Below are 18,571 nucleotides of genomic sequence, written 5' to 3'. Positions count from 1 at the left end.
TTTTGTAGTGCACTCCATCTGCCTGGTACCCTTGAAGGGCTGGCAGAGCATTTTAGCAGTGGATTAAGGGATACAGGATTTTCCTTATCAGCATTCAGCACCTCTCTATAGCTCCTTAAAATAGCCACCTATGATGGGCATGACATAAAAGAAGACCTGTGAAAGGAAATAACCCTAAGAGACTTGAGCCTGAGAGGGCTGGAGAGCCATACTGATGCAGCATTCAAGCTTTCTTAGTCACACTGCTTTTTTGGTAATAGTATGACAGAGATCAGAGATACCAAATTTTATAGGTATATATATACCAAGATCTCTTTGGCTGCTACTTGATTAAATATTGTGTACAAGAGTATAGTGTATTCTTTGCAGACTGAAACAATATTTTCTTCTCTTGAGATTTTCTAATGGAATTTTTTCTAACGACATATCTCATAGAGTTGTTTCACACTGTCTAGGAAGTTAGCTAATTGATGCTTAACTGATTGCAGTCGAATGAATGAGCTATTCTTTCAGTCCCTCCATGTTTTGCTTTTCCTAACTGCCACTCCCATGCATCCTCTTTCCTTCTATTCCCAAGGTGATCTCTGAACATGCATGAAAGCAAGAGTCTTAAACCTCCAAACTGATTTTTTTTCTCACTTTCTTACTGCTGAAGGGTGACCGAGCACATGTTTCTAAGCTGGCTGGTTGAAGGGGGGTGGGGAAAGCCACCTCTGGGTTGAGATCAAATTTAGAATGTTTCAGCCCCTAAGGGGAATTTTTTGAAAGCTACAAGCAACTGAAAACAGACTTTACACTGTTGGTGTTATTTGTGTATTTAAATTGTGGGGACAGGAAAGGCTTCTGGGGTAATAAATGTTGGAAAAACCCCATGTTGCAAGAATCACAAGATGTATAATTATCACAAGTACTTAAACATTGCATGTAAGAAGTTAAAACACTCCCTAGAATTCCTCCTACAGTGCCTTTGTGTTCAAGGGCCTTGGGAGTCTCTCCCTCGTGTTTGAGCCTAGATGTCATGTGGAAACAGGGCGGCCTCAGCTGTCTCTTCCAGGGGCACCTGGCTCTTTTCTGCGTGTTAGATGCATCAGGAAGGGAAAAGTTAGTTTGCGCTGTACATTCAACATTACAACTCAGAAACTTAAGTCCCCAAGGTCTAGAGTGGCTCTTTTTTTATTAAAAAATAAAAATAAAAAAGAGGAAAAAAAGAAAAAAGTGATCCTCTTTAATATGAAGTTACAGCTTTCCATACTATGAATTAAACTCATAGACTTCCAATAGAAACTCATTAAGCCATCATTAAGTTGCAGTGTAGACTCTTCAGGTTTCTGGCCTATTTTTACTGAATCAACCTGGGGGCTAATTCCAAAAGTGAAATTTTCCCCACTGCAGATAAAGATCAAAGGCTCCTTCTGAGCTTCAGAGAAGCTCGGTTACGGTTCCTGTTAACAAACAACGCATAAGGAATGAAGTGGGTAGTGTCTCCTCTGGCCACTTCTGGATTCCCGCACCAGGCTTATTTTTAGTCCTGGATGAACCGGGTGAATTTGGCAGCAGTGTGGGGCCTCACTCTATAGGCTAGGGATGGGTTTGTACATTCTCATGTCAACCCTGCAGTGAGCTTTTGTAGAAAGCTCATCCGTAAATAGAAGTCCCATTGGCTCCAAAGTCTTGTGCAGCCAGAAGAAAAACTCTAGTAATATTTTACTACTTTAGAGATGTGACTGGATGTTGGTTTGGGTTTTTTTTGTGCACTGTGACGTGTGGAAAGGAAGAGACGGTTTGGAGAAGATAGAGTAAGGAAAGGTGAAAGTAGCAATGATGACTCTTTAGCTGCTGGTACGATTTGAAAGATCTGAAGTCCAATCTTGTAGCTTTAAAAGTTTCTTCTCAGTAGCAAACAGTGAGAATCATTCACTGGGAAATCAGGGGAGGAGGGACCTGTGCCAAAAAAATCTTTATTTGCACTCAGCTCCTCTGGAATGGTTTGAGCTTGTGCTCCAGCTGCACAGTCCTATGGGGAGATGGGGTAAAGGAATGTGGGATGGATTCAGAAACATTTAAGACCTCTCAGCAGATCTTTACAGATATTCCTAATGTGGTTTATGGAAAATTTATAGTCCCTCTTTCTGAGGCTGTCCCTCTTGCATCATATATAGGATACAGAAAGAAAGTGCTGTGTGCATTCTTGTAGTAGATAACCTTGCAATTGCAGTATAATTTTTTTTTCCTGAGGTAAAGCAGGAATTCAAATGGGTAAATTAGCCAACTATAAACACATGCAGGCCTAAGAAGACTTTTATAAACATAAAGGAGGAGAAAGTATGCAATTTCTGGTTCACTTTCTCTGGTCCCTACTGCCTATGGACTCAAATTGTTTTAATTTATAGATACCCAGTTTGTTGTGCTTATTAGTCAATATACTGAGTAGCAGAACTACTCAGCTGCAGTGTTTTACAAGTAGTTGTGCAGGACTGAGGCACAGTAACGTGTGAGAGTTGAGTACGTTGGATCACGTTGGGAGGTAGCTGGAAGTCCTCATTCCCTTTGGTTTTTTTTGTTGTTGTTGTTTTTGCTTTTGGAGGGAGGAAAAGGTGGGAATGTGGCAAGGAGGTAAGTATGTGGAAAGTATGGTGAGGCGAATGGGGGAAAATTGCCCTTTGGCTAAAAGGAGAAGTGTCGCTGACAATACCTCAGTCTTTTGACTTCGCGTGCTTTTGGCACTCATGCTTGCAATGGTTAGGACTGTGTTTTAACAAAATATCCACGAGTTTCCTGCAAAATTCACATCTCAGATGTTTTGTGCTGGTGGTTTCGAGATGTTTTTCCTTAAAAGCACATAGAGAACTCTGTGTTTGTGATCAGGCTGTTGAGATGTCAGGGCCGATTACACTGCTATGTTCCCAAGTGAATAACTGCATCTCTTAAGGAGTATCCTGTTGAGATCAACAAAGTAAGATGCTGGCATGGTCACTTGCAAGCTACTTAAAGGAAAAATGATAATAAAAAGCAGGATCTGAATATTAGAAAGCAGAAATGGGAGAAACTTATTAGGTCACTCAATCCATTTAACAGCACTGCAATATATATATACATACAAAATTATATTATACTTATTTAATATTAAATATTGCAGAGTGATTTCTTTTTGTCAGTCCAGTTCCAGATGTGTAAAAAATTGGGTCTCCAATGCTTACTTCCTTTAAATTACTCTTTTTTTTTTTTTTTTTTACTGTGCTCTCACTCTTCTTCAGTTCTGTTTTCAAGACCTTCAGAGATGTACATTTTGGCCAGGCTCTGTGGTTAAACTCTGTTTCCAAATCAGAGTAATTTATATTCCATCTCTGAAAGCGACACTGAAGCTGGGGTGTCTCACCAACACAAACGTGCCTTGGCTGCGAGCGCGGCCTCGCTTTGGGTGCTGGGGTCACCCTGCAGGCTGCCTTTCTCTGCCTGTGCACGTGTTTGTACATCACCAAGCACAATGCTGCCCTAATTTAGAGCTAAGGAATACTGCCTCAGCATGGGCAGGTCAGATTTCTTCTGACGCGAGTCTGCTGGCGTAAGAATGCTGGGTTTTGAGTCTTTAAAAGGCAGAAGCTCTATTATCTAGTGTTCTGCTTCCACGAGGGAATTCGGTGTGGTTGTGGTGACTGCAGCACAGAGGTGATGATTGCTGTGCTCGGAGTGAGGCTGTGGAAGGACAGCAGTATGCTGTGGGGAATCTGCTAGATTTGGAAAGTCCACTTCATAATATGGGGGTTTTGTCATTTTGATGAAATTTACTGAATGGAAATGTGTTTCAGTGGTGCTGGAAATGAACAAACAAAAGAAAGCATTTCTCTGGGTATTTACAACATGCTTCTGAGCATACATGGTGGCTTGTGGTAATTATTTTTGCCTTGTCTTAATACTGGCAAAATTTGTCAAGATTTCTTTAATTAGTGGCAATGATGCATGCAGATTTTTCCTAGGTGTTAATTTTTTTTCCCTGGACTTTTCAGAATAAATTAAGGCGGCTGAATATAATCTAAGTAGAATAACATACTTTTAAAAAGATATCATTTCAGTTAACCTACAAAGTGTACAACTGCTTCTGTATAAAGTTTGGCATCTGACTCATTTTAACAAATATTACGCAAAACATAAATGTTTGAGTTATGTAGCTTAGAGCAACTTTGTCTTGACTTTATTAATTTGATTTTCAACTTTTTAACTCTCCCATTTCACTTTCTTCATGTTTCTTTTTCTTCTTGCTGTTAGATTATTTCCACTTTGTGCTTCATCTCACATAACACCTGAGGTCTGCAGTTACTTGGTGAGGAGTCAAACATGGTGGCAAACCACAGCTCTGCTTTATGGATCTAAGTCAGGCCCACCGCATTTCAGGCACAGGCCATCATGTCAGAAGGGCTGGGCCATGCTAGGCAATAAAAATCCTTGTGTTTGGAACACTCAGGAATCAGAGCTTGAGTGAGTTCACTTGTGAAAACGTGTGATAGTAACTGTAGGAGACTTGCTCATGGTCATTTTTAAGATAATTCCTTCTTGCTTTTACCAAGGTGGATCCAAAGGCCATTAAAATCCAAGGAAAACAAGAACATACATGGATGATGCCCCTGGTGCTTGCTGCTAAGATGTTTTTGTGCCTCTCCATCACTGGGTGGCAGAGAGCATACGTGGTTATTGTGGCAGTGAGTCCTTGGTGTTTGCAAAAGAGCAGATTCTTTGTGTGGGACAAACTCCTGTAGCCATGTTCTGCAGAGGATCGTTTGGTAGAAACTCACTCTGCTGTTTTGAGTGCTTTGGTGAAGTCACTTTGGTCAGCCCAGCAGTGGTAAAGCAGCCAGATGGTGGCTGGGCTGCCAGCAGGGCTCCTGCACGTGCTCACTGCCACGGGCTTCTGGCTACCTCCGGGCGTGTCCCTTCCTGTGATGGTTGGCACGTCTCTGTGGTTCTGGAAAAGGGATCATCTATAAAATGAGCTAAATGTAAGCAAGACCTATAATCTGTAAATAAAACCATAACACTTGGCATTAATGCTGCTGCTGAGTTCTAGTTTCAGATCTGACTCAACTTTTAAGAAAGTTCTAATCTAGACGACAGACCCGTATCTGTGGAGGAAATAAAATCGCACTGCCCCATTTTCCTCAGTGTAATCCACACAGTGTTGTTCAGCTAAGTTCCCAAGGCGTTTGAAGATCACCAGATAACCTTGTTGACCCAAATAAGGGAGGGTGTCATGGAGAAAGCAACAGTTAATGACCTGGGTGGGCTAATTATAATGTGCGTTCACTGTTCCCCACTCCCTCTGTGACCTCCATTATCCTTCCCTAAGTGCACTTTGGCTCTTCAGAGAGCCCCTTTCTCCCTCTTCAGAGCATCTTGCCCCTTCTTTCTTTTTGCTCATCTTCAAAGGACACTGCAAAAAGAGCGTGAGACTGGTGCAATCTGAGGGGCATAAGCATATGGAAGAAGTCTGAGGAGTAAGAAATTCAGGCTGAAATGTCAGCAAGGGAGTTCAAAATGTTCTACACCCGCACATAAAGGCAGCTTATGGCCTGTAATGTTACACCTGGAAATGTAGTCTGTGATGGCTGATTCATAAGCTGGCGTGGGCTGCTTGCTGGAAGAGTGACAGATCTGAGACCTCGCTTACTGTTACAAATACTTCTACTTGTGGTTCAGGAGCTGGTGTGCCTCATGGCCTTCAGACTGCACTGCCTGCAGGCTGAGCAGATGTACCATGTGAGACCTTTGCTGACTGTTAGCCCCTTTTCTCATTGATCAGCTGCAGCTGCTTCATGATCTACAATCATGAGCAATAATGTCTGCTTGTTTATAAAATGTAAAACCTTTCCTCCTGTAGTTGTCCTTACATAAAAGGTTTAAACCAGAAGATGCTCTAAACCTGCAGCAAGGCAGCGGTAACACACGCCAGGTCTGAGACCCCTACTGTGCCTGCCTGCCCTTCGGACTAGTGACATGTAGTCACTCCTGACACCACTATTAACCTACATGCTGCTGCTCTTACTGTCTGTCAGTGAGGTCTTGCCTCTTCCTTTCTTGGAGGCAATAAGAGCCAGCAAAGGTTTGGAAAACAGAGCGTGAGCTGAGAATGATGTGAAGGAATCACTTGTTGGTAGAAAGCAAAGCTGAATTGTTGCACTTATCCAGAACTCACCTGCTTGATACCCTGTCCTAGGAACAGATTTCAGAGTGGTTCTGGAATACTGATCTAGTACTGAAATTCGGATCTAGTGTTAATGTTGAGTTTATTGAAAGATGTTTTGTACATATGGGAATATATGACAACTTGCTGGGTGGGCTTTGTGGAGCTTTTGTTCTTCAAATTAAAAGCTTAAAGTTCTGTTGATAATTAGGGCAATGTAACATCCCAGCATATAAATATAAGCACCTTCCAACAGTGCATCAAGGGATGCTGCTGACTTGTCAGCAATTTAAATGCAAAAACAAAATAATTCAGACCAAATAGCTTTGGCTGGCACTGAGATCAAATGGAGAGATGTTTTCCCTTTCTCATTAAGTCTGGCACAATAAGGACAATGATTAATAGCCATTAAAGGCACTAAAGCTTGAAAACATTAGTCAGCTTCTTTCTCAGGAGGCTATAGTTGAGAGGAAACTGGGCTTTGGGATTCCTGCATCCTGTCTGTTGAAGCATGGAAGTGTGTGCCAAGGGCTCTCTGTGTGCCTCAGAGCTCTGTGCTGAGGGCAGATGTGCCCAATGCGCACCTTCTCTCACTCTCTTCTGAGAAAACTGTTCACATTTTTAAATATGATTCCCTTATTTCTGATGCACCTTTATTGAATGCACAGAAATCAAATATGTCTAATTAAATCATTTGTAGGTCTGGTTTAGCAACCGCCGTGCTAGATGGAGAAAGCAGGCAGGAGCCAACCAACTGATGGCTTTCAACCACCTGATCCCAGGAGGGTTCCCACCCAGCGCCATGCCGACTCTGCCGACCTACCAGCTCTCTGAGCCGTCCTACCAGCCCACATCCATACCACAAGGTAAACAGCAAACAGGCACTCGGTTAGGGAGTGCTACTGGGGGCTTCTCATGCTCATCCACTGCAGAAACATTTCCTTCTCAAAATGTAGAGAAAAGGACACTGGCTACTTTAGGGACTGATAGTGATGACCTTGCAAGTCTGATTGTTTTACATACGTAATGATTCTAATTTGTTTCACTGCAAGAAAAAGCTGGTTTGATGTGAAGAGTTCTATCATTAGAGAAATAATAGCCTCATGAACTGCAGAGGTGTGGTGTGAGGGACGCAGCAGTTGTGTCCTGTCCTCTTGGTTGCTTTTGAAACTTCTGTTAAGTACTCCCAGCTCTTCCCAGTGGAAATAATCAGCTATTCAGACCATTGTTGTGCATCAGATAGTAGCAAATCTCAGCACGGTAAAAATCTGTCATAACTTCACCAGAAATTCTGTGAACTTTGCTAGATTGGAGAAAACAAAACAGACCTTTAAATCTAGTCTTTACTAGATTTTACTGTTAAAGAAAATCCTCACATGAGAGATTGCATAAGCCAAGTTACTGTGTTCTCCTTGATCCCTCTGTGAGACTTTTATGCTAAGTACTGTTGAATGTTGTTGCCAGATTATCAGAGTAATGGAATTTTCAAAAGCCCAGGACTTTTCCCATCCCTTGTTAGTTTCACTGCAGATCACAGCAGAATTTCTGTGCTATGACCAGAAAGGGAAAGCTTGTCTTCTAAACAAATTAAGCTTTTCTTTCATGTGTAAGCTTACATGTGTGTGTATGTGCTTATATATAATCACATAAATCACCTAAAATATATTTTCATATGCAATATATAATTTTGTGGTGTCAGTTCTAAACAGTGCACTTGCTGAGAATTGTCTAAAAACTCTGAGTGCCTGTTATGGCTTTTATGGTCTATTTAATAATGATGATTTCATGGAGTTTTTATGCAATTTTACTGGCCAGCCAGATATCCAGCAGTGTTGGAGGCTTACCGTTCAATTTAATCAGTACTTCCATGCAGGTTCTGATGAAATTATATCAAGTTGAGCTTCACATAATGAACTTACTATGCTAGAAAAAGAGAAGGAAAATGATCAACGTGTTTCTTTTGCTTCCAGCTGTGTCTGATCCAAGCAGTACGGTCCATAGACCTCAGCCTCTCCCTCCAAGCACTGTACACCAAAGCAGCCTCCCTTCGAACCCAGAGAGCAGCACTGGCTATTGCCTACCCAGCACCAGGCATGGATTTTCCAGCTATACAGACAGCTTTGTGCCTCCGTCCGGGCCCTCAAATCCCATGAACCCTGCCATTGGCAATGGCCTTTCACCTCAGGTCAGTCCTGTGTTTTCAGACAGAGGATTTGCTGTATACCAGAACCAAAGAGTCTATTCCCCCAGGCCACAGTATAATGAATTGCCAAATTTAAACCATAATGTATTCTTTATACAAGCCACATGATTTCAGTTTGCTAGTTTCCTTCTTTTTTTTTTTTTTCTTCCTACTGGCTGAATCTAGAGTCATAGCTTATATTTAATTTCAAGTGATTTATAATGAAATCATACAGAGTTTGTGTTTATGTTCAGTCGTTAGGCACTGGTAACGCACTGCTGTTTTCCTGAAGATCCAGCACTGGGTACAGAAAGTACATCTCGTAGCTTCTGTGTGAATAAAATCTCTTCAAGATAACCTCACAATGGTTTTACCAGATATTGTGGGAACATTACAAGCAAGTGGTGCGAGGATTGTTCTGAGAGCTGAACACTACACCTTGAGATGAGCTATAATCGAGTTATAAATACATAAATTAGGAGCATTACTGCTCTTCGGCAATGTCTAAATGCATGACTGCCATAATTGTTTTTCTAATTTGCATGAGCTCTTCTTAGGAAATCACGTTAATAAATTGCCTTGATAATTGAGTGTCAGAAGGTTGGTTAAATTTTCCTACATGAGGCATCTGTCTGAAGCTGACATTATTAGTTAAACTTGAATAGATGGTAGTTTATTTTATTAGCTAGAGCTTTGCCCAGGTGCTCGGAAAGATGTCCACTAAATTCTGAGAAGTCACAAAGAGGATGCAATCTATAATTACAATCAGGAATCTCTTCAGGGCTGAAAGTGAGAGTTTTAACGGCTTCATCTTCTTTCTACCCTTTTTTTCCTCGAAGTGGTTAGAAAAACAGAGAGAAGCTCAGAATGACACAAATGAAAAGTGAAAAGACAATTATACTCAATTACACACTAATCACCGACTATCACCACTGCCTAAGCAGGGAGAGGGCATTCTAATAGGCAGAAAATGAGATTTTAATGGCACAAAGGGTGGCCAAAATAACGACTCGTATATCTTTGCCTCCTTCGTTTTCTTCAACTTGTGGTTTGCATCTCGGGAGTACAGTTCCTAGTTCCTGTGCAACGGTGATAACTCTGTGCAGCTGAGAAGTTCAAAGGCACTGGAGTTGAAAAGAATGAATAACAAAGGCAATGAAATAAACATTTTTGCCCAAAGGCAAGAGTTCATAAACCCTTTTTTGTAACAGTAAATGTAATTAAGTTTCACAGATTCCTATAGCATAGAGTGGAGTACAAAACTTTATGGCTTGAAACCTTGAGAAAAAAATACCAACAGAAAAAAACAAACGGATGTACTTCCACCAAGACTTGAATGGATTTTGTTCTGAAGAATTCTGATTTCTAAATGCAATCTTCAACAAAAGCCATGACTTTTAAAATGGTTGGTTTCATAGTGTGCAAGGCTTCCAGAGTTTGGATATAAATATCTTTCTAGGATTGAGCGTTAATCCATCAAAGGTAGTTGTTAGTGTCAGTTTAAATGTATGTTGGTTCTGGCTATGGAAAATGTGATCTTTTTTTTCTTTCACAAAGCTCTAATTGTCTGTGACACAGAAGTTGAGCACAACAGTAAAGAAATCTTGTGATGTCTGGGCAAAGTGGGACAAAACAGTGAGGCCAGGCTTCCCCTCCCCAAAGTCTTGCTGATTTGAGGTTCGATATAATCAAAAGGAGATTCTGGAGCAGATTAGACTTCTTTTAATCAGTTGCTGGACTTCTTTACACCCGGCTCTGTCTTTATGCTATGAAACTTCTGCTGGTTTGTTTTTGTTTTTTGTTTTTTTTTATTTTCTACTGTAAACCTTTTTCTGCCCTGGTTTTTAGAGCTGCTGTCTTTATTCTGCACCTTTACTAACAAGCTTAGAAGGAAGCTGATCACTCAGAAACTGATGCCATGTGTTCATCTCTGAATGCACACAGGTGATCACTTACATCCACTTACACGAAACGGTTTTGGCACCTCAGTGATAACCGGGAAACCTCGGGGTTAATGGCGTAGTCAGAGTTCGTCTCTCTGTAGCTATTCTGTCTTCTTTGTTGCATAAAACTGCACATTGTGTGAAACAACTGTGATTCCAGAGAAGAAACAATGATTGTGCTTTATGCCTGAAGGATGAGCACAAGGCATTGATCACGTCTGTGCTATGCTACTGGTTGTAAGACATATTTCACTTGGCTTTGGGGGGTCCCAGAGGATCCCCTTGCTGGGCTTCCTTGGGTGCTGTGCACCACAGGTGTTTGTAGCCAGAAAGCTTAAAGCCAGTTCTGCACTGGGGATTTTTTTATTAAGAAAGAATCAGGAATTTTCCTGCTGAGTGGGCACGTTGCAGTGCCCTGCATGTGTGTGGAATTTTGATGAGAGAGGGTCTTTAGTCTAGCTGGTGGATTTTTGACCACAGTAAGCATGGGTGTGTGAGCAATTAAATAATGTTTCCACCCATCAGTGTCTCCCTCAGAAAAGCACTTTGGATATACTGTGTATAAGGCTGAATTTACAGTGACTTCAGTGAGAGGGAGAAGGCGGGGGCTTTGTCTGAACCCAAATAATCTTTAATGAGTGAAAAATAAACCCCCAGAATGTGCAGAACAAAATTTAATATTAAGATTGAAGGGATCATAGTCTTACCAGACTTAAACCTCCTCTTCCCTTTGACTTCAGTTTATTCCAATTGAGTCTGACATGCAAACCTCTGTGGATGCTTTATTTTCTGTGTGGGATGTTTCCCTTCTAACTTTGCTCTTGGGTATGACAAAATGACATGTTCAAGGCAAGCACTAAGTGAAGCACAGAGGGAAAGGGGAAATGAGCAGGGTGCTGTAACTTTTATCACTTCAGCCATGAACTTGGAAGTTGGAGACCTGTACATCTTGAGAAGCAGAACTTAATGTAGCTGTCTTGCAGGCTGGTAGTTTATAAGGAAATAAAAAAGTATTCTTGTTTACAACAATGAGAGAATAGGAAAGGTCCCACCTAGTTAACATTCAGCCCTTTATTACGTTGAGACAAGATCTGCAGATCCCCTCCTGATGATGGATGGCTCTTCTTGTGCATCTGGTTTCCTTGCTACCACCTGGCTGTGGTGAGAGCCTTGCCCACAGACCTGTAGAGGATCGGCTTCTGCAGGAATAAGACAATGATGGATATCCTGGGGAACTGATAGCTAGGAGTGTCCTTGTTTGTATCGGATGGAAAAACAACCAAACCACAAGCACTCCATCTCAGCCAGAGCTCTCTAAAAATAATGTCAAAATGGAGATTATTAGTGTGTAATATATGTAAATCACATATTTTTATGTTTTCTATGCCTATTATGCAGCTTCTTGGCTTTCATGCATACATTTATGGAGATATTGTATTTCCTTTTCAAATTAGGTTTCAGTTGCTTAGCGCATTTTCTTTTAACAAAAATTGGTTAACTCAAATTGTTAGGGAATAGCATATCTATGGGTTAATGTGTATGTACAGAAGTTAGCGTGCCTCTGAATTGCCGTGGCACTTTCTGAGCACGGCATTAACAATCAGCCCTGGTTCTCTGGCTGTAAAGCAGAAGACAGACTGCCATAACATTTGTCTTGCAAGAGCTGCAGGTGTATGGCCTTACAAGAGAGCAGATTGTTTTCAAGACAGATTTCAGTATTTTGAATTGCTTCATTTAAGACAAGGAGAAAGTCTTTTCCGGTGTACATGGGCATCCCTTGACCTTGTCATGTGCTTTCTATTAATGTCGAAGCAGCACAGTTTGCCCTACACAGTTCACAGGTTTGGAAGCGTGCTGTTTCAGGCTGCTCTTGTGTTCAGAGTGAGCAGCAACGCTGTGCTCACATTGCGGCCCATGAGGCTACTTGCTTCCTGCAGTTAACTTTTAGGATACTCTGGTAAATTTTTAACAGAGAAAGAACAAATGTGTACAACCTGTATCCTGCTGGGCATCAGGTTCTCTTTTCCTCCTTGCCCTCTAGAAAACTCCTGCTGTCTTTTGTCTATAACTGAGCCTAACTAGTAGCTTTAAAGACTGTATTTTCTAAATGGAATGAGGATTGAATGCTGAATGTGCAAAAGATCACAATAGTCTCAAACTTTGCAGTTCTCATGCAATTACCTGGAGCTGAAGACTAATCTTGATAAGAAAATCCCAAACGATTCTGTGAACAGTAGTAAAATTGCAGCTGTCTCAGGGTTTCTTTCTTTTACCGTCAAAACATTTTCACTGCCTGAGTTTAAGAATGAACGTGTAACTTTTCTTGGCGAGATAGATCCTGGGTAACTGGCTTAAGTCTATGTGAGCATTGGATTTCATTAACCTGAAGTATAGACCTGGTGGCAGCTGTCGAATCAGTTAAGATATATTCATATTGTCTCGTTAATCTGTTGTTAAAGAGAATGCTGAAATCAACTTTAATTTCCTCATTAACAGGGAAGGAAGAAAAAACACAACTGTTAATTCTGTATTCCTTTTACATCACCTAATTACCACACAACTGAAAACACACTATTTAGTTCTAAGTTCCTTACAATCAAAAGCTCATGATGTTTGTCGCAGTGGTGTTGGCTTTGAGAACTCTTTACTTAACAACCAAGGGATCAGGGATTTCTTTGTGGGAAAGAAAGTTAATTCACATGATATGATTTTAATGAGCGGAATTTTATTTTATTTTTAGCAAAAATATATACGTTAGATGAAAGAATGAAAAGGTTCAGTCGGTGGGATCACTTCTGTTTCTGGAATACGGCACAAATACCTGAGATTCAATAGTTTCATAATTGCTACCTTGCAAAAATAATAACATAATTTTGTAAATATTGTAATTACGAATATGAAATACATGAACGGATTTATCATATAGATTAATGATATTTTTTAGTATAACTGAAACAATAAACTGGTGACCTTATTTGAACGCCCACCACAGCTTCTTCCCCTGAGCCTTTTTCCAACTTCACCTTCTCCTTGCCAGAATGTTTTTGACGGCAAAATACAGCCTTTCAAAACAGGTCTGTTCTTACTGCTCAGAAATATGAAGAGGGAAAAAAATAAAGGAAAAGAAAAGGGCTCTGGACTCTGCTGGAAAATCAGTATGAAAATGTAAGACTAAAGTAACATGATGTGTATAAAACTTATCAGTAAGTACAGTGATTTTTAATCATGTACTTTCTTCAAATTATGGCTGTCAAACTGCTGCAAATTTATAGTTCAGTGTTTGAGGTTTTCTTTTTTCTTCCTGTAGGCATTATAAGAAGGCAATGCTTATCCAGAAGATTTGACAGTTCTTAAATCTATATATTTCTAAATAGTCACTGATTTTGAATGCTGTCTGTTTCTCTGCTCTTACACCTGGGTGCTGCTTCATGATAAATCTTTTTCAGGTGAAAATTTCCTTAGAAAATGAAGCCTGAGTTTTCCCTACCCCTAACAGTTCCCATTTAAAACAAAAACATGATGTTTATTTGCCTCAGAGTTTAAAACACAAATAAAAATGTTTTAGCATAGAGCATCATCCCTGATATATAATATTTTTTACATCTTTGAACAAATCTTTATGGTAATTTTGCTTTTTTTTTAACAGACATCATAAGGAACAAAACAATTCTTATTTTGTACTCTGTGATACTGACAGTTTTAGAATTCCCACAAGACTGACTCTCCTGCTTCCACAACGATTTGTATCATGATATGTACAAGATGAGCGTCCAGCTGCACTGCAGCTCTTCAAGTAATGTCCTGTGTTTGCTGCACATAGAATTTAAATTTGAACTGCCTAAGCACAAGTATGAGTTAGCTCTTCATAGAACACGTGGCTTGCATGCATTGGTGCACTTCTAATTCTTTAATGAATTTAGAAAATGAAAATATCTACAGGAATGTAAGTACTTGCATATTTGTTCAGCTAATGGCTGGTACATGAATGAGGGCTTTGTCATGAGTAATCACTGGTGGCTTGCTTGAGTAACTATGTTCTATATTTTAGATTTCTAAAGGAGGATGCTAAAAATACCACAGTATGATTCAGTGAAAAGCCCATACTGCAGTGGGATCAGAAAGTGCAAAATTTAATCTGTGGCAAAGTTGCTCTAGAAAGCAATGCTGCTGTCTTTAAATGAGTAGGGCTCAGTTTGCTTCAAAAGTTCCTAACCCTCAAGAGAGAACTGCTTAATTTTTTGGTCGATTTTTGCCAGGATATCAGTAACAGTAATCATTTTCTTATAAAAGGAAGACCTGAGTGCTGAGTCAGAATGCTACGAGGCTTAGTCTTGCCTAGTCAAAATAGCAAAATATGTTTGCGTGTGTCCTGGTGATGATTAACCTGGCATTAGAGTCCTTGGCATAGACACTAATGGAAGCCTCATGAATAAACCCTTCCTTACCAGTTGGATTGCTTCAGCAGTGTTTGTCATTTTTTTTCACATTTATGGATAATATTTCTTTTAATATTTGGCGAGGACTTTGTAGCAACTTCCCCTTGGTTGATCCAGCCACATAAGACCATGTAATGGCTGTAATAGGGCCAAACGGAGTTCAGTGAGAATCGTGCTGTAAAAGCATCACAGATACATCCCCAGGCCTTCTGCCAGTGACAAAATTAACTTGTGTTTGAATCTGAAATTAAAAAAAAAAAAAAAAGAAAACATAATGGTTCTTGTTTGTCCAGTTTCCAGAAGGCAGAATGCTGTATTCCAATTGTGAAGGGAAGGCGTGTGTGAGTCTGGCTGTCTCTTGAGTTTTTGATGATGGCTGGATTCTCTCTGTTTTGGTTGAGCAGTATGTGGGAGAAGAGTTTCCAGGGAAAGGGAAAGCTAACCCTGTGCTATGAACGGCTGTAAGTAATATCACCAGATTTAACGATCTAAACTCACAAGCCAGTACCTGCAATCCCTAAGACTGCCTCATCATTTTGAGATGATAAATAATTATATTAAATTACATACAATTTATAAAAATAATATGTAATAGACAATGGAACATATATTCATCTTTGAGCCTTCTGTTTTTCCTTTTCAGTCTTGACATTTTTGAAGCTTTTCCATGCAACAGGATCTAGAGAGTTTCTCTTAATTATTTTGATAGTTACCTAGTCCTGTGAGCCCATGATCTGGTGCCTGAAAAAAGGCACTGGTTTAGTGACAAACTGTGGTAATGTTGTGGACATCAGTAATCTCCTGTAGTTAAAAATATAATTCTTGTAGGATCAAGTTATCCTCTCAGTTGTCCTAAATGGTACACCACTGCACCTTCTCTGATTTCAGTGTAGCTACCACTGATGTCTAGTGGTGTGAAATCAGTATGAGGCCTCATTTGATTCAAGTGCACAGAAGGTCAGAGCTCTGGATCTTCAAAGTCGGTGTATTTGTTCCTATTTTTATTAACCGTGTATTTGGTTCCAAGTGATTGCCAGTTGGCACAAAGTTCTTACTCTTGGGTTTCTTCATATATGCAGCAGAAATATTCATGTTTAAGAAATGAATCAGAAATATGGATCTATGATCCTATAGGTATAGATCCATGTAGCTAGTTAATTTTATTCAATGTACTAAAATCTGCCATTCTAGTGCATTAGGGCAAACACGTTTATGTGTTTTGCAGTGCAGTATTTTGTGTGTGAGAGATTTTTCTGCAGCAAAAAAAGTTAACAGCAGGTAATGCCATTCATCTCAGAAGGAGTTTGAAATTTGCAGTGTTTGTGATGAATGAGGGTATCTGACCCACATCTGTTTTACATTAGAATGGAACATTGCCCTGACATCGTTAGGAGCATTTGTCAAGATTCCCTGGACAGAGCTTCTGTAAATTACATGCTGCAAATGTGTCAGGGTCAGATAAGAGGATATCATTAACTCCACTAAAGTTTACTCGTGATTCTGTCAGTTCAACTTAATACGTTAACTGCCAACAATTTTCCTTGAGCTGTTTCATTAAATCTTTCATTCACAGGAGGGGGAAAAAATGTATCACTGTACCCAAAAAATATTGCACATGTTCTTTTCTCATAAATCATATTAATTGCAGACATGGTCACAAAGCATATTAAATGCAGGCATGCGTAAATGAATTAAAACATATGAGGATTTTATTGTGCTTATGGTAGGTCCTACATCCTAAAATACCAACCGCATTAAGGGCCCATAGTGCCTCATTTAAATGGACTGAGCTTTGTCTCAGTTTACGGACTTTATTTTGTTAGAAATATTTTCTAATGGCTGATAATGGACCAGAATTTGTGTGCGTGGTGTTTAAGCTCTCATCATTCAATTTCCCTTCCCCCTGGATGAGAACCTCACCTAGCGATGCTGTGTCAACTCCATCAGCTCCATTTGTTTCAATGAATGTTTTGGCTGTTTGGGATGTGCTCTGTGAAAACTCTTCTGTGGAGCTGACTTGTTACGTTTCACAGTGTTCTTTTTGATATTCCTAAACACGCCTTCATTTTCTAACAGAATATAATTACTTTATTAATTATATGCACTGTCTTTTATTGTAAAAACCCACAGGCTACAGATCAACTCTTTTTTTTCTTTTTAAGGAAAACAAAACATGTAATGCAAACCAGCCTGGATTTTTGCATTTATTTGAGTTATTTTCTAAAATAAATGGAATGGTTTCAGCAGCATTTAGTTCTTGATGTTAGATCTGCCCTTGATTTTTCTTCTTTTAACTTCTCTGAGATCCAGACTAGTGAGGGTGACAATTACTACTTCAATTTGCCCTAATTAATTCAGAGGCAAGTACACATTTTCCAGTAATTTGAATGGCATGTGGACTGAATAAATGTTTTGCAATGCTTAATGAAAAAAGAAAGAGATCTGTTTACTTATTTAGTATTATGCTGTTTAATACTAGCAGAAGATCTGAGTTGCAAAATCCAGATCTTCATGTGTCTTTTGTATGCTTAGTAGCTGAGGGCGTTGAGCATCTTGCAGACGTGGCCCATTGATGGCTATCTAATTGATTAGGTGAAAGTCAGCCATGCCCTTCCTGTAACTCCTTGTATGGGTGATAAGGTCATGGCACATACCATATGAAAGACTTTTGCCCTAAGGCTACTTCCCTTATAGATTTCAAAACAGACATAACCAAAAATCTAATTATTTAGATACTAATCAGCTACAGCATGATTCCTAAGGCTTCTGAAGAAGACATTTCTGTGAAGATGGTTCCTCTGGTTTTCCCCACCTCAAAGATACGGTGCTGTGCCAGTTCTTCTCCACAGTGAGTGTCATTAGGAGCATCTTATAAAAGATGCTTAAAGGCTTGTACTATTTTCTGATCAATTAATGACAAAAATAAATTGTCTTGGGCTCTGTTCTGTTGAAAACATTAAACAGAAAAGTGTTAATGTACTTGGAGCATGTGGCTGGCAAAATAGCTATTTGCCCAATTTAGCAATCCATCATAAAACTCCTGGCAGAGATGGGATGTGATATGAGAGCTCATGTACAGAGGATTGGCATCAGGTCTCCAGCAGGGCTGTGGGGACAGCACAAGCTCAGGCTGTTCTCCCTGCTCTTGAACTTGGAACAGAACATGGTAAAATGCCATAAATCTTGGGGTTACATAGGTGCTGTGCAGGAATGGAAAGGCTCGTGTACTCATTTCAGATTTCTGATAAACCATGAATGTCCAAAACTGGAGTCAAAACCATAATACTTGTGCCAATGTAAATATTTGTCACAGCAGCAATTTTTAACATAAATGTTTACGTAAAGATATGTGAGGTTTTTTTGGGGGGTGGTGGAATTTCTTATTCTTTTAAGTTCATAACCTTAATTCTAAAGGATGAATATTAATATAACCCATGTTCATTTGAAGTATAATATATCAGACATTGTATGCTGCTGATGCAATGTCAGTTTGTTGAACACATTACGTTTTCATGATCACAGCACATTCCAAAAGTACAATAACAATATGGGTATCTTCTAAGCTAGCAGAACTCACTAAAATAATGTTGAAAAATTTTAATACTTTTCAGGATCCAGTCTGAGGAGGAAAAGTTGGGAGTCTGGTAACCTCAGCTTTCAGTGGGTTTTTCTGTGACAAAGTACCACTCAGGTTGCTGTTGCAGTACAATGATTTTTTTAATGTCAATTCTAAAGATTTTTAAATTGTGTCATATTAATCTCAAGTTCTTTTTATAAAGAAAAATTATAAAGAAAAAGTGAATTAATATTATATATTGATCATAATTATATATAAAAA

The 18,571-nt window shown here is 39.6% G+C and overlaps 1 protein-coding gene across 4 annotated transcripts in view; it reads left to right on the top strand.

Moving 5' to 3' along the window:
* PAX3 (paired box 3) overlaps nucleotides 1-18,571 on the top strand; it is a 61,400-nt gene that overhangs the window by 39,727 nt on the left and 3,102 nt on the right. For all 4 annotated transcript variants that reach the window (XM_065748609.1, XM_065748610.1, XM_065748608.1 and 1 more), the window contains 2 exons: nucleotides 6,873-7,038; nucleotides 8,143-8,357. In XM_065748609.1, coding sequence (XP_065604681.1) covers nucleotides 6,873-7,038; nucleotides 8,143-8,357 — 381 coding nt within the window. The remainder of the gene's footprint in view (nucleotides 1-6,872; nucleotides 7,039-8,142; nucleotides 8,358-18,571) is intronic.

The sequence above is a fragment of the Cyrtonyx montezumae genome, unplaced genomic scaffold, assembly GCF_038088225.1.
Source record: "Cyrtonyx montezumae isolate F1298 unplaced genomic scaffold, pur_monq_1.0 scaffold_5, whole genome shotgun sequence".
Classification (NCBI taxonomy): Eukaryota; Metazoa; Chordata; class Aves; order Galliformes; family Odontophoridae; genus Cyrtonyx; species Cyrtonyx montezumae.
The sequence above is the reverse complement of the archived record's forward strand: the minus strand, read 5'-3'. Positions and strand labels throughout refer to the sequence as shown.